At 44.0% G+C, this 15,263-nt stretch overlaps 2 protein-coding genes across 2 annotated transcripts in view; one reads left to right on the top strand and one right to left on the bottom strand.

The window, feature by feature from the left end:
• The window catches only part of LOC115409258 (ubiquitin conjugating enzyme E2 QL1), a 9,010-nt gene extending 1,452 nt beyond the window's left edge, over positions 1-7,558 (bottom strand). Inside the window, exon 1 of the mRNA XM_030120348.1 lies at positions 7,089-7,558. Coding sequence (XP_029976208.1) covers positions 7,089-7,442 — 354 coding nt within the window. The 5' untranslated portion in view covers positions 7,443-7,558. The remainder of the gene's footprint in view (positions 1-7,088) is intronic.
• Positions 7,559-11,900: 4,342 nt separating this feature from the next.
• med10 (mediator complex subunit 10) lies at positions 11,901-14,824 on the top strand. Its single transcript, XM_030120347.1, has 4 exons — positions 11,901-12,158; positions 12,239-12,322; positions 13,866-13,968; positions 14,181-14,824. The coding sequence occupies exons 1-4, from the start codon at positions 12,037-12,039 to the stop codon at positions 14,274-14,276; spliced, it is 405 nt and encodes a 134-aa protein (XP_029976207.1). The 5' UTR covers positions 11,901-12,036; the 3' UTR covers positions 14,277-14,824.
• Positions 14,825-15,263: the final 439 nt, after the last annotated feature.

Genomic DNA, 15,263 nt, shown 5'->3' with positions numbered 1-15,263 from the left:
TAGATTAGTGTCTACTGTATCATGAAAAATACCCACCAAAGAGACATGTGCAGCAGTCTTATCTTAATCAAGCAATAGTTAAAAATCTTCAGTCGAAACTGAGAAACCTTATAAACTACAATTCAAAAGCTGTAAGTAGAATAAACTGTTGTTTGAGCTCTGAATCATTTCAATGCTTCTAATAAGCTTGTCTGATCGAACATTGCCAATTAAAGGGAAGAATGATTGTTCACTGTTAATTGGTGAGGCTGGAAATAGTTGTGTAGAAGTTGCAGTTCGCCCCTGATTCACAGCAGCCGCAGTGTGTTTCAGACACGTTAATGAAACAGCTCCACACATTTTTCAGGAAAGCCACGTAAACAAGATTGATCCAGACAGGAAACCGCTCTCGGTATAAAACATCTCATGTTGATGAAGCTCCTATTTGAATGTATGAACTTGTCAGTACTGTTAGAAACAGCTGCAAAGTCATCAAAAAATTGAAAAAAAATCATGAAAAAAAGAACAAAAAACACTTGGCTTCATCAACAGGTCAGCATTGATCTGCTTCATCAATAGCCATCAATAAACCACACCCACTGTAAATCAGTCTTCCAACCAAATCCCACGAACCCAGGGTGAGCGCTCTGAACTCTGAACTCTGGTGAAACTGAAGCAGCAGTTTGAGGTTTCACCATAAGATGCTGCTGAATCACTAATTGACTTTTTTTTTTCCAAGCAGGTTAACATTGATTTGTCTCCATTAGAAGAGAAATATCTTTCAGTGTTAGTGATTGATCTGGATATGCAGTCTCAACTCAAAAGAATGAGGGTTAACCTGCTGGTGGCTGTCAGAGGCATTTACAAGCTATTTCTCGGGCGACTTTAAAGCCTTTCTGCTGCACCGAGACCATGACGGCGATGGCGAATGTGTGGCCTCATGGGGGATGTTGACGAGACAAGTGGTCCGGATGCAGGTTGACCACCATTAGATCAATGTTTAAAGGCGGACTAAAGGGCTTTTAAGACGTCAGATTCAATCAGAAGAGGAGATATACTCTCCTCTGCGATGGGAAACGAGGAGATAAGTGGAAGAACCAGAGCTGCTTCAGTCCGAAACAATGATGAAAAGGTTGTAAACATGACAGAAAAGATATAGCCTGAATGGACATGATGTTGAAAAGCATTACAGCATCCGTCTTTTACATGTTACAGAGCCCCTCATTCACTGATCTAAAAATAAACATGAGATGACATGACGGGGGTGAAGGAGAACGAGAAAAAAGAAAGGTGTGGGTGTCGCCTGCGATGATAAAGCTGCTTATTCCTTCATTGCAGGCGGCGCTAAGTCCTCCCTGAAGAAGACTGCGTAGGAAGATGAATACAGAGAGGAGAAAAGAATGCTGGGAGATGTGGCGGCAGTGACAGCACAGCCACGACAGCGCCGTGATGAATACCCGTGTGAGGTAAAATCACCTCGACGTCACGAGGCGAAGGTCATGACGGACCGCTGCGACTGCACAGTAAATCTCCCAGTCCCGCTAAAGATGAGCACTGCACCACTTCCCGCTACCTAGAACTCTCTCTTGGCAGGCAGAAAGTGGCACCGGGGCTCTCTGCTGCAACCGATGCTAATGAAATTCCCATAGATGCTGTGAACTCCTGCTCCTGCTGCAGTGCAGTGCAGATAAGCGCGCTCCTATCATTACACATCCACGGCCGGCGCCTCAGTCCCAGCGCTGCGTGGCCCCAGCTTACCTTTCCAGCAGAAAGGAAGCAAAGGCGGTCATTACACACCGTTGGGGGGCCAAAGAGGCCAGCGATTGTTAAGTAATGCCGCGACATGTGGAAAACTGGACGGCTATGATTCGTATTCAGACCGTTTCTTCAAACAGCATGAAAGATTAGAGTTAAACAATCTCTCAGATCTGCCAATCCAGGGTTCTTCCTGGTAACTAACATTTCTGTCAGCGAAGCAAAACTTTACTCAAGACTATTAAAACTTGAAACAACCACATTGAATCTAAAATTCTCCTGACATGCGAGTCACTCTGCACCACACAATACCACAGGTTAGCATTTAGCGTCCTGGTTTAGTACGGGTTAACATATCCCTTTAACTTCCTGAAGGCTCTGTGCAAGTTTCAAATAAAAATTGCATTGTTTCAGAGAAGTTTCGTGTTTACAGGGCAACGTTTTGAAAATGATATCTGTTTACATGGAAATGGGGGAAACGTTGCAAATGCTGTGGTTCACATGCTAGGCCACGTTTTTTTTTTTTTTGCAATAAAACCACAAACAAACGTGCAGAGAATGATATGCTATAAACTTTAACAATGGCGAATACATGGAGGCTCGTATATATATCAGATGCTTGATTTCAAATTGTTGGATAAAATAGACATGGATTTGCAAATTTTACCCAAAACTCAATTCAGTGGATCTTAACTTGCTTTAGGACGATTCTCCAGCAGTTTCTTCAGTTACAAATACCAGACATCTTTATAATTTGTCTAAAAAGAATTTCTTTTTTTCAGAAAAAAACAATAAAAATGACCAATTTGGAATATCCGTTGGATATTCTGATTTATTCAATATTGCTTTGAAGGCATCCGAAGAGACAAATCTCAATTAGCGATTAAGAAGAGGAACAGAGCAGACAGCTTATAATCTTTCTTATTACATCTAATTCACCACATCATTTGGAGGAGTTCCATCCAAACTGTGGAAAGTTCTTTCACATCCCCTGACAAAGTGATGATTTTGATGACAGCAGGTCTGCTCTGTGGTCAGATCCGTCTCGTCAGAGTCCCAGCTTCCACACCGTGTGATGCAGGATCGCTATAAAGTCCTGTTACGCACTCGCTCGGGCTATTTTGGGTGAAAAGTGAAGGGAGGGGATAAAGGAGGATGAGGTGATAACATTGAATGATCTGGAGATTAGGGTTACAGTTTCCATTCCTGTAGCGACAGTGGCCTCATTTCACTGCAGGGCTTTCACACACACACACACACACAGACACACACACACACTCTGAAGAGCTTGTCCGATTATTTCCCTTCGTGTCACTCAATCAATTACAGCTACACACATCCATCAAAGTGACTTGTATCTTGTAATGAAATCAAACCAAAAATGTGCAAACAGAGACTTTTTTCAGCTGATCAGTGTTGGGAAGAAGAAGAAGAAACTTCCTGGTGGATTATTTTTTTTCTCTTGTTTTCAAAGCAGAATGCGTGACTCACACAGTGACTCATTCAGAAAGACATTATGTGCGGCGCTGCTCGGGGGACCCTCTTGCTGTTTCTCTCCTTTAGAGAAGCACTTTAAGCCCCTCCTCACCTCTCCTCTTTAAAACAGCTGATCCACCACGCGTCCCACAACAACGTAAAACAAACCGACAGGGTGTCACTGGAAACAGCGCTCCCTGAAACCCGCCAGGCCGCTCCTGTTGCAGCCGCAGGCCTGAATACAGATTATACGCCAACACACACACGGACCCACATTATTCCCTTTTCGAATCACACACCACTCCATCATCCGTGCATATCTTCACATACAAACACCATATGGTTGCTGTCAACGCTCCAAAATGGCGGGCTTCCTGTCTTTACGACGATTGGCCGCCGTTAAAGAGGTGCGATCGTCACGAGGATTGATGGCGGGAGGAACCGTTTGTGAATTCTGTTGCGTAACTGTGTATTGATGTACAACCCCGTGCAAAACGTCCCAACCAGCGCACAGAAAAAGGGGAAATTGAGCATTCAGATGCAAGGGTGCATCAGCGTGACGCATCCAGAGATGCTTGTGACTGAAAGGAACGACTGGAAAAGCTGTGTGTGTGTGTGTGTGTGTGTGTGTGTGTGTCGTGCACGGGCATGTGCACGGCTAAGCCGTGCGAGCTCCGGTGCCATGTCAGTGTTTATCTATTTCAGCTAAGCGCTCGCTCGCTGAGAGGGACACACTCTTATAGAGTGGCTGCTGGGTAATCGTGTGAATGGAGATCAGTCAATGGGCAGAGCTAGGCGAGGCCCCAGTGCATGTTGGGAAGCAGCTCCGAGGTGGCGATGGTGGTGGCGGAGGGAGGGATTGTAGGGATTGCATAACGCAGACATGTGCTTAACGGGGTCAGTATAAACAAACAGGGATCGATGTCATCGTCGTCGCCCTCATCAGATCAGCGAGGGGAGCCCCGTGGGACCGCCGCCGCCGCCGCCACCACCGGGGTCATTGGAGGTTCAAGACCAACGCTGCTCCTTTTCTGTTAGCTGGTTTCAACACTCAAGGTCCTCTTTAGTGTTGCAAGTTGGGAGTTCCAAAAAGAGGAACTCCCAACTTGCAACACTAAACAGAAGTCACAATCACACCGTTACCATGAAGCTCGTGAGAAGAATTTTCCCATGTTTGCGCATTTTCCTACTTAAAAATATCTGACCATGTGATCAGGATTACTTCGATTTTCGAAGTGAAGCTTGAGATCTCAGAATTATTAGACGCCGGCTCCAATCTGCTGCTTTATGGGCGATGTATGATTTCATATGTTCCAGAAACAACACCGAGGAATAAAAGCATGATGCTTTGAGCTGAGGTGGGATTTTCATTCCAGTTGAAGCACTCTCTCGGGTTTCACCCCAAGCTGCTGCTGCCGCAGACTATTTTCTATTGTTCGGGCCTTTTTTTATTGGTAAATCACTCCCTGGGTGTGAAAAGTGTTTTAACAAACGAACAAAGAACTTTTACTGAATTAAACGACCTGCTCCAGCTTCATTTTAGCAATTCAATTTAATCTATTCCAGAAAGAAATGGGTATATCTGCCATAACTACGTAGGTACTGCATTGCTCAGTCAGTAATTTCAGACAGCATTCACAGTAACTTGACTTTTTTCCACTTTTGTTGGACGATTACATTGAAAATCAAAGTCGTATTTTATTAGGAATGAGACGAAGCCTCAAAGGGAAGCAGACTCTTTGATTTGTATGCCATGAATGCAGCAACGGTTTTTCATTTTCATCCTAAAGATTTGTAGTTTGTAGGGTCCTGCGTGTATCGCACGCCCACTGATGGTTTAAATTCAACATTTAATCTCTAACGCATGTTTTGGGGAACACGCAAAGGCCATACACACCTTTTCAGAGATAAAGAAATCCACATCTTTAGTCAAAGGAGTTTCCTCAGATGTCACATCAGATCTCTGCTGCATCACCGACACCACAACGGCACAGATCAAACACAAAATCAAATGTGACATGCCAGACAAAAGCCAGCGTATTACTAACACCACTGGTCCTGGAAGTGAGAGTTAGGAGTTTGGGGCTACAGACATTTCTAAATGTCACAGCGTCACGGCTCGTGCGGCGCTGTGCTTCCCCGCATCTGCAGGTGGAGACACGTGTGGCTCTGTTGACTCCCGGCTCAGCGCCGCGTCGCCACATGTATCCTCTCACACTAAAAATAGGACGAGAGACTCTAAACGAGCCACATCGACCATTGTCATGCAGAACCTCCGGCCAAGGACGAATAAATATATTCTGTGTGTTTAGCTGTATATATAGAGGTGTGTGTGTGTGTGTGTGTGATGTGTCTTGTTGTCACCGGTGCATGGGCCAGAAAATGAGGACAAGAGGCAAACAGAGATAAAGAGATTCCCACGCACACACAGACAGGAATAATTAATCAATATTGTTTCCATTAGCAATCCGGGGGAAGCAAGACACTGCACCATAATGAGGGAACACTGCAGAGCCGTGAGCTCGTCTCCTCAAACAGCAGATCAACATGAACACACACACACACACACACACACACACACACACACACACACACACACTTGTTCTCCTCTCTGTCTCTAATGTGGGAGCAGTTTTTTTGCATGACCTCTCTCCGTGACAGATGCCTGATGACTACAGATGACTTGGAAATAATATTCTGTTATATCATCAAAGACAAAAAAAGCACGGCGAGTTTTCGGGGGGGGGGGAGGAGGGGGAGGAGGACGGACGGGAAAAGCCAAGTGACGGTTTACATAATGACGCCGCCGTCACACTGCTGATGTCAAAAGGCAGAGACAGCAGCAGCCTCCACAGCAGATGAGACGACTGGAACACGATGCACAACAGAAGAAAAAAAAAGAACACATGAGGGGAAAAACGATTCCTCTTTGGACGGGAGGAGAAAATCTCCTCGGAGTTTAAACGATTACAGTCTGGATTGCATTTAGAGTATGCTGCCATTTTCAGGGGAATTGCATAGCTGCTGCTGCTGCTGCTGCAGTGCACAGAGGATGTGAAAAACAGATTTGACAGGATTACATAATCCCAGCAGCCTAAGTCACTGGGGCCTATAGGTGGACTACCTGCTGTCTCTGGTTACCCATCTGTCTCTCCAGCCAACATTATGTGTAGAATTATTATTTTTGCAACAATCTGATAGGAGCACAGATACTGTGAGGCTGCGATAGAGCATGCTGGGGGATCTTCGCAGCAGGTCTTTGTTGTCAAAGGATGCTGATTTATGGAGGTGATAAAAGCAGAGCAAGGCAGGACTGCAGTGAGGAGCCGGCACAGAGAAGATACCGAGGGTTGCACTGCATGAAATGGCTGCCGTAAAGTCACATAAAGATTAATAATATTCACACTGGTGGAGTTAGCTCTCAGCAGGAGAGGGGAGATGTTATAGTGTAGTATTCACAACACACTGAGTGACAGAGGAAGCTATAAAAAGCCTCCAAGCACGAAGCAGACATGTTATTTACACACACACGGTTGCAGTGTACTGGTATTCCTCTATCAAAACAAAAAGACAGGCTTGTAATCCTTTTGGACACACGGTAGCTTTGGTGTTGGGAATCTTAGTGCCAAACATTTACCCATGATCCAACATTAAAATGTAGCTGATTTGCATCTGAGATGGACTGTTGGTAAAGCTGTAGTAAAACATGTAATGCTTCACGCACCCCGCGCCAGGGTGGACATGTGTCATGTGCGTAAAAGTGGATTTACGCGTTAACCACGCATGACGCATGGACCCATCCAGCGCGTGTCATGGCTGCAGAATAAATGCAGTGTGGATGAGTAACGGCCGGGGAGTGATGGCATCCCTCTCCTCACCTGTCCTTTTACGAGGCTGGCGGCAAACTGCCTCATGACCGCCTCCACCGTGTAGGCGCTGGACCATCCGCGGGGGGTCAACAGCTCCATGCATATGGCGCCGCCGTCCAGCACGTAGCCGTTCTCCAGGCGGGGCGTCAGCACGCGCATGAACGGCGGCGAAAAGGGGAAATTGTCGGGAAAGGTGACGTTGAGCAGGATGAACTCGGTGCTGGTCTCCTTCATGTCCTGCCAGAGGGCGGAGTCCTTGTCCACCTGGTGCAGCTTGACGTTCCAGTCGTACAGGTTGTCCTCCACCAGCTCCACCGTGATGAAGTTGTCCCCTAACCTCCGGATCTCCTGTAGCTCCTTCATCAACCTGCGCGTCCGCACCTGGGTGCAGTGTTGCCGGTGAGGCGCCAGCGGCGGTATGGAGGAGGCGCTGGTCCCTTTGCTGCCTCCTCCACCTCCTCCTCCGCCTCCTCCTCCTCCTCCTCCTCCTCCTCCTAGTCCTCCTCCCGTCTGCTGCTTCTCCTTCGCATCCTTGCCCTGCTTATCCTTGCCGGACGGCTTGTCCTTGCCGTGCTGGTCCAGCTTCCTCGCCTTAATCTCCGGGGTGCTCAGGATGTTGGCTTCGTTGGCGGTCTGACAGTGCTTGTTGGCGTTGTTCTTCTGGTTCCCCTTGGTCCCCTTTAACGAGCCCTGGTGGTGCTTCGGGTCCTCGGTGTCTCGGTCGTGCAGACGGATCAGACCGATCTTCCGCAGTAGGGTGGCCATAATTTTTTATAGACTTATATTTCTCCGCCGATCCCCCCGCGCAGGGGCGAGATTCACCCTTTTTTTTCCCCTTGTCCTCCGAGTCCGGTCCCGCTCGCAGACACGACCTTTATCGATGCCGATTATTAACCTTGTTCTAGCGCAATCCCCCCTCCGATCACTGCAGCCTCAGGACGAACACAACCGGGGGAGCCTGCGCGCTTTTCTCCTCAGTGCAGCATCTCGACTCTGGAAGCAAGAACAGCACAGCAGACAGACAATAAATACGAGTTTTGGGGTGAATACAGACAAGGACAGAACAAGACAGATCGGCGGCATCCCGTCATTTTTTCTTTTTTTTTTTTTCTTTTTATTCTAGTGGACGGACATCATGACTGCAGTTGTTCAATGATAGGACGCTGCGTTACGCAGAAGCACTGAGGTGATCTCTACAGAAGGAATACGTTTTAGGTAGAGAAAACTAACAAATACACCGCAGGAGAAGAAAAACAAGAAACGTCGCCTCCAGGATGGACTGATACAGGCGCGCTATGACGCAAAACGAGCCACAATATAACGCAATGAACGCATTAGAGTCCTATATGATCACGGATAACGCATAGATGTAGCTGTATGTGATGGAAATGTAAAATCCTGATAGATCTGCGCTTAGCAGAGATGACACGTTAATGAATCAAGAAGGGAAAATCCGTAAATACACAACGAGGTCTGTGTTAGATCGCTACATTTTATTACAAGAACATAATGGATTTTCCTTTATCGTGTTCTCCTGCCCACACAGCCAGACCCAACACCAGAAATCCGATCTTACCGTGGACTGACGAGGCTCCCTATTTTATGTCCGTGTTTTTGTTCCTTTACACGGATGAAACACCGGTCGCGCCGTGCGTAAAAAAAAAAGACGGGAAAAAAGAGGAAACAAGCTTCAACATCCAGGAGATCTGCGGCGAGAAGGAGGAGTGTGTGTCTGTGTGTGTGTGCAGCTGCAGCAGCTCCTGCTTTAATGCAGCCGAGGACGAGCCAGCCCCCGGTAATCCTCCTCCTCTCCCTTCCTCCCTCCCTCCCTCCCTCCCTCCCTCCTCCTCCTCCTCCTCCGCCGGTCCGTCCTCACCGGCACTGCGCTTCAGAATAAAACCCCGAGGTGAGGGCGCATTCCAGGTGAATTATGCAGCAGCATTCCTGCCTCCATTGTAGTCCATTACAATAAAGGACAGGAAAATAAATTCAAAAGCTGCCACATATTTCTAAGAAGGAAAAAAAAGAAGACGCTTTTATGCATAACAACATAAGAGGGACTTCCTTTAGTCCAGACAGATTGCACAAATATAAACCTGCTCAATCCACAGATTGTGAACATTGCATTCTAATTTGTATTGGTAGAATGTGCAGCCCAGAAACATCCACTATTCGAGCTGATCGTGCAAAAGCACGTCATATTCCCATTTGCTCAGGTAGAAGTCATCTCAATGCAAATTGAACCACTGAAATCATTCACACTGGATTTGATCATGACTGTCTGGATCAACTGGAGCAGTTCATGAACTGATAAATCCCCTTGGATGTGGAGAGGAATGTCTTCAAGCACACATGACCAAGTCCAGTTGATTCAATTTGCATTGAGAAAAAGACACTCCACCCCCAGAGGCTGTGAACCACATGGAGTGTCCCTCACCATATCAACCTGGCTCTGTTCATTCATTTAGGTAGTTTTGGAGAGTGAGTAGCTTGTGTAGGTGTCCTCTGAATGAAAGAATGAATAAATAAAGTGGCAAAATCAAATGTAGGGGATTTAAAATTGAATGAGGATGACCCCACCTCCCCCATTACATGAGGGGGCATGAACCACATGGGGCCTTCACCTCTACACCCCCCTCTAATAAACACAGCACATGCTTTATGTCACTCCAAGTGCTCATTAATGCCAGATTTCCTTATTTCTGCTCCTTTCATGCTAGTTATGTCCATTCGATTTGAAATGTGTGTCATTACCATATAGTTTGGAACTGTTAAAGCTCCTATCATTTTGTACAGACTTTTTAACCCATTTTGATTTACTTAGATCAAATTACAGTGAAGTATCCACAATTCGTTTTAGTTAAAATAATCAACATTTTTACCCTTATATTGAAACCCACTGGATGACAGCTGGTCGGTCTCAGTTTCTGTTTATACAGAAAACGAAGTTGCCCTTCACTGAATGCGACCTTCTTCACTGTTATGACAACAGCCACAAATGAGTTTCATGTACCCAAATCTAGAGCAGTCACTGTGTTGCGTGATGAGATCTTTCAGTAGATCTGGAGAGAAATCCAACAACTCAATATGATCCATGTCAGCAGCACTGAAGAAGAAATACATGTATTTGAAACATCTGACACAACTGCTGTGAGATTCAGCAGCTTGATGATCTGGGAGAGCAAGAAAGAGTGGGCAGAGCTTAAAGGGACAATAACCAGGCCTGGCATAGTGTAGGCAGGAAGAGTGGATCAGAAACATGCAGCTTGATGAGAACTGCAGACAAACAGATTCATACATTACACAAAAGTAATGAAATCCATCAGTGACATAAATATTAGACAATAAACAACGACCCTGAGTTGGATAAAGTGATACAGAAGATTGATTGATGGTTAAGCGAGGCAGATTTATTTCAAGCACAAGCCATTTACAGCACTTTACAAGGAAATAAAGGAAACACATTAAAACAAAGTGATTAAGAAAGGTATAATAAATGGAGTTAAAGCTTTAAGAAGAAATTAAATTAAATTTGTTAAATCTATTGTTTAATAGAAAATCTGAGCAAATAAAGTTTCAAGGCCTGATTTCAAAGAAGTGAATGAGTCAGCAGTCCTCTGGTGTTCGGGGAGTTTGTTGTGTTGAACCTAAAAGTTGCTTTACCTTGTTTCTTTTAACACTGAGTAAACTTCTTCCGGGGGACCGCAGGGGTCCGGAAGTTTCATATTCTACCAATAACTTTGAGATGTTTTTAGGCCCAGGAGCTTTCAAAGCCTATTGTCGCTCTGAGTCTGTGGACTCAAAAAGACAAAAGACTTCAAAAAGACTTAAAGACACTTTTATTTAGGGAAGATTTTAGCGGAATATTTCACCAGAGAAACGTATGATATGTATGTAACATTGTTCTGTATAGCACTTTGTGATTTTATCTGTGAAAATTACTTTATAGATAAACTTTACTTACTTTATAGACAAGAAGTATGGTTTTGAGGTGAATCCTTTGACACACAGGCAGCCAGTGCAGAGGTTGACGCTAAAGTGGAGTGTGCTCCACCCTCTTTGTGCTGCTGAGGATTCTGGATGAGCTGGTCTGTCTGACTGATTATTCAATGACACATGTAAATACATTTTTACGACAACCTGGCCTTCTGAAACTAAACTCTTGAACAGGTTTCACTGAATCTTATTCGATCAGATGAGTGGAAAATAAAATATATTAATGTGGAGACACATATTCATGGTTTGAATAGAAATTCAGAAAAATATACCTTAAAGTTTTCATAAGAGACAGACAGCATAAAAACACTGCTGGAAAAATTTTGGCCTAGACACTTCAGATTTTAAAAAGCCTGTAATCACAGAAATACTAGGAGGGTTTGAATAAAATACTCTTGGACTTAAAGTAACAAACTTACAGTAACCCAAGTGCAGTGCACAGAACCATGGGAGGCCAGTGTTTTCTGTTGATTTAATCCTTTCTTTGCTTATATCAGTGTGTACATATGATTATTTATTATTACTTCTTTAATATATTGTTTCTTTTTTAAAATTAAATTTCTTTTGCATTTGTTTTGGGTGTCCTGTTCTTTGTGGAGCAACTCATAAATAAATTCCCTCTTGATATAACAAATACTTTATTCTATTCTATTCTATTCTATTCTATTCTATTCTATTCGTTTCTATTCGTTTCTATTCGTTTCTATTCGTTTCTATTCGTTTCCTTTGCAAAGACTATAGCTGCACGACACTTTGACGCTGTCGGCGTCACGTTACGGCCTACGTCAGAGGTCCGTTGCTTTGGTAACAGGCAACACCCGCAGTGATTGGCTGTCATGTTGCCGTAAAACGTCTCGGTGCTAAAGCAGCCTCAGTAGCGAACAGTAAACAGCACTTCTGTCACAAAAAAAGATTATTCTAAACAGAAAGGACTTAATTTAATAATTTCTGCTGAGATAAAATGGCAGAAAAGTTCGACAACCTCGAGGAGCACCTGGAGAAGTTCATAGAGAACATCCGCCAGCTGGGAATCATCGTTAGTGACTTCCAGCCGAGCAGCCAGGCCGGACTCAACCAGAAACTGTGAGTCAAGTTTCATCCGCAGACCCTTTCAGCACGAATATTCAAACAAAATAACCTGATCTGATGTTTTTTCTGCTCAGAAACTTCATGATCTCCGGACTGCAGGACATCGAGAAGTGTCGACAGCAGCTTCACGAGATCAACGTCCCGCTGGAGGTCTTCGAGTGAGTCCTGCCGCTTCAGACTTCACTGTTTCCTCATGTTTCTCTTCATCTGTGTTTACAGTGCATTTACGTTTTAAGTTATGTGAAGCGCGTCTGGGCGATTTGCGCGATCTACCGATTGTGCGGCGCAAATTAATGAATCAGTTAGTTGCGCAACGCGTTTTACTAGTAGAAACTAGAAGCATGCAGTAATCACAATCTACGCATTCTTGCGAATTTTTTAATTTTTCCTCAGATATAATGTCCCCCAATTCTATCCATAATTTGCGCTGCCCAATTGGTGGATCTCACCTATCACCCAAAAGGACTGCTTATTCGTATTTATACCTCTGATGATCTGATTATTTTTGATCCTGTTCTTTATACACTCATAATGTCAAAATATAAGAAATAATCAGAATGTTGAACTCACTGAAGCATTTGTGAGGGTCATCAGTTTATTGTTAAAGAGAACATACACTGACTGGTGTATATGTAAATAAAACATTTGAAAAAAACCCAACAAACACAAAATTAACAAAACATGCAAGACGCTGGCCCTCGAGGACCGGAGTTCTACACTTTTCATTTGTGCAGTTAGGTTTAGTGTTATTCTATCATGTTATCTACATCATGTTATATTAATCAGGACTAATAAATAATGCACCATTTCTTCGCTTTGATATGCACAGAATGTAGGATGTGGATAAGTTGCACATCTTTCAGTTTTTATGAGTTTTTAAGGAGAACATCTGGATTCAGTTCTGGCTCAGAGCATTTCTATGGGGAGTTTGCAAGTTTTTTCCGTACCTGTACATATTTTTTGTTTCAGTTACTCAACATCCAAATTTAAAAATATTATTGTCGATTTCAGTCTATAACTGCTTATAGCGATAATCTGGATGGATTAGATGGATGGATATTGTGCAAAAGTGGCAATGGTGATTATGACAAAGTTCTGTGACACTGGAACATCCATACCTCGTGGATGAACGTGCTTGGAAAGGTGTTCCTTAACTGTATTGTGGATGCAGCACAGATCACATAGGGGATGAGACGAGCTCTCTGTCTGCTTTGTTTGCACAAGATCATTTTCTGTTCTGATGGAGAGATACCTTGAAATCCTTTCTTACCAATTCTCCTCTGGTGGACCCACCATAACGGTAAAGTCAGTTATATTTGATCTGAATTGATGCTCAGCTTCATAGTGGATGTAACAAATTACATATTTTGGTTAACCGGAATAAAATACAGTATTTTTTTTATTTTTTTTTTTACCTGAATTGGCTTATACCAGAGAACTGCTGCTGAAGTGCAAGCATAAATGGGGATATGTCTTTGCTCAGAATCAGGTCGAGTCAGGTCATTATGAGCTTTATAGATGGAGTTCTTGAACTCAGAATGTCACATTTCTTTACTCCGCTTCACAGCGTGAAATGGACTCATTCACCTCTGTCTTATCCTGTTTAAGTTGCTACAAGTGCTATCTGACTGATTATGAGGATTTATCTGGGCCTAATAGCTTCACCGCGTCATTGTCTGACATTGTTCCTCGTGTCTGCAGATACATTGATCAAGGCCGAAACCCACAGCTGTATACCAAGGAGTGTCTGGAGCGAGCCTTGGCGAGAAATGAGCAGGTCAAAGGGAAGATAGACACCATGACGGTAAGAGATAACGTCAGGGCCGCCTCAAAACAAAACACCGACTGATTAAATGCTCATAATTAAAATTTCTGCTTGTGGATGGTGGATAAGAAGTCCTTGGGCTCAGAAAGCAGGGGAAACTGCTTATTAAATGCTTTGTCCTCCTGCATAAACACAGAAGCTCAGAAACAAAATGAACAATTAGTAAATCAACATTTTGCTTTTCATTGCAGAAATTCAAAAGCCTTTTAATCTCCGAGCTCAGCAAAGTTTTCCCCGAGGACATGGCCAAGTATAAGGCCATACACGGAGAGGACGCCCCCTCCTAGTGCCCGCCGCACGCCGACCCCCCGACCTCCGACCTGTGGCCGAGATGACTGCCCGAGCGCAGAATCCTCCGACACAACACGACGCTATCCAATTTTTCTTTGTGTTTAGGTATTGTGATGCTGTTGGTCAGTTTTTCTGTCTACATTTCAGCTTCATGACCAGCAGAAGGTTCAGAGGATGAACTAAAAAAACTGGATTATCACATCGAAGTGTACACATGAGTTCTTCCTGCCTGTGTTGATACTTAGATTTTGGATTTGAAGGAATTTTCCCCAGCTCGTGTACATACACTATTTATACTCTGGACTTTTTATAATGCTTCCTATTCATCGAGCGACATTCATTTGTATGGCACGCAGTCCCTAACTCCTTTCTTTTTTTTAAACCAAGCTCAGGTTTCTTATGGCCATGAAAAGTGAATGCAAATGTAAATTAAGGTAATTTTGTGCCTGATCGTGTAAGACGGTCAGATATAAGTCGATTCGTTGTTTGTTACCTGTTTGTATCATAATGTTTGTTAATAAATGATCCATTTGGATTGATGTGAGGGTTTTGTGTGCTCACTCCTCATGCAGGAAACTTCTTCCATTTTGGCATGCATGTCCTAATTTGAGTGTGAAAGATTAGATTGTAACAATCGGAGGTTAGCATGACCTCGGGTTTTGTGAAACAGGCACAAACTCTGGAACTCGAGGATATGTGGTCAGACATCGAGGCCAAGGTTTTGTTTCCATTATGTGCAGTTTGAACTCTTTGAACCTGTTTTAACCAGAAAATCACCTTTGAGTCTACAAATCAAACTAGTTCTCAGGATGATTCTTAAACAGCCGTCTCCTGGTCCTGTATGTCGGTGAGGGCGTCTGCCAGTCCTGCTTCACTGTGGTGGTTTGGTGAATCAGAGATTGGAGGAAGGGTCTGCAGCCTTTCTTCGGAACAATTTGGCAGCACTCAGGAGAATCGCCTCACTGAAATATTCAGCTACTCCA

The sequence above is a fragment of the Salarias fasciatus genome, chromosome 22 (genome assembly GCF_902148845.1).
Source record: "Salarias fasciatus chromosome 22, fSalaFa1.1, whole genome shotgun sequence".
NCBI lineage: Eukaryota > Metazoa > Chordata > Actinopteri > Blenniiformes > Blenniidae > Salarias > Salarias fasciatus.
The sequence above is the reverse complement of the archived record's forward strand: the minus strand, read 5'-3'. Positions and strand labels throughout refer to the sequence as shown.

Excerpts from the sequence above, each read along its gene's own strand:
- med10 (XM_030120347.1), top strand. The coding sequence starts at position 12,037 with ATGGCAGAAAAGTTCGACAACCTCGAGGAGCACCTGGAGAAGTTCATA. Across the intron at positions 12,159-12,238 it reads GCCGGACTCAACCAGAAACT|AAACTTCATGATCTCCGGAC; the intron begins GTGAGTCAAGTT and ends TTTTCTGCTCAG. Across the intron at positions 12,323-13,865 it reads GTCCCGCTGGAGGTCTTCGA|ATACATTGATCAAGGCCGAA; the intron begins GTGAGTCCTGCC and ends TCGTGTCTGCAG.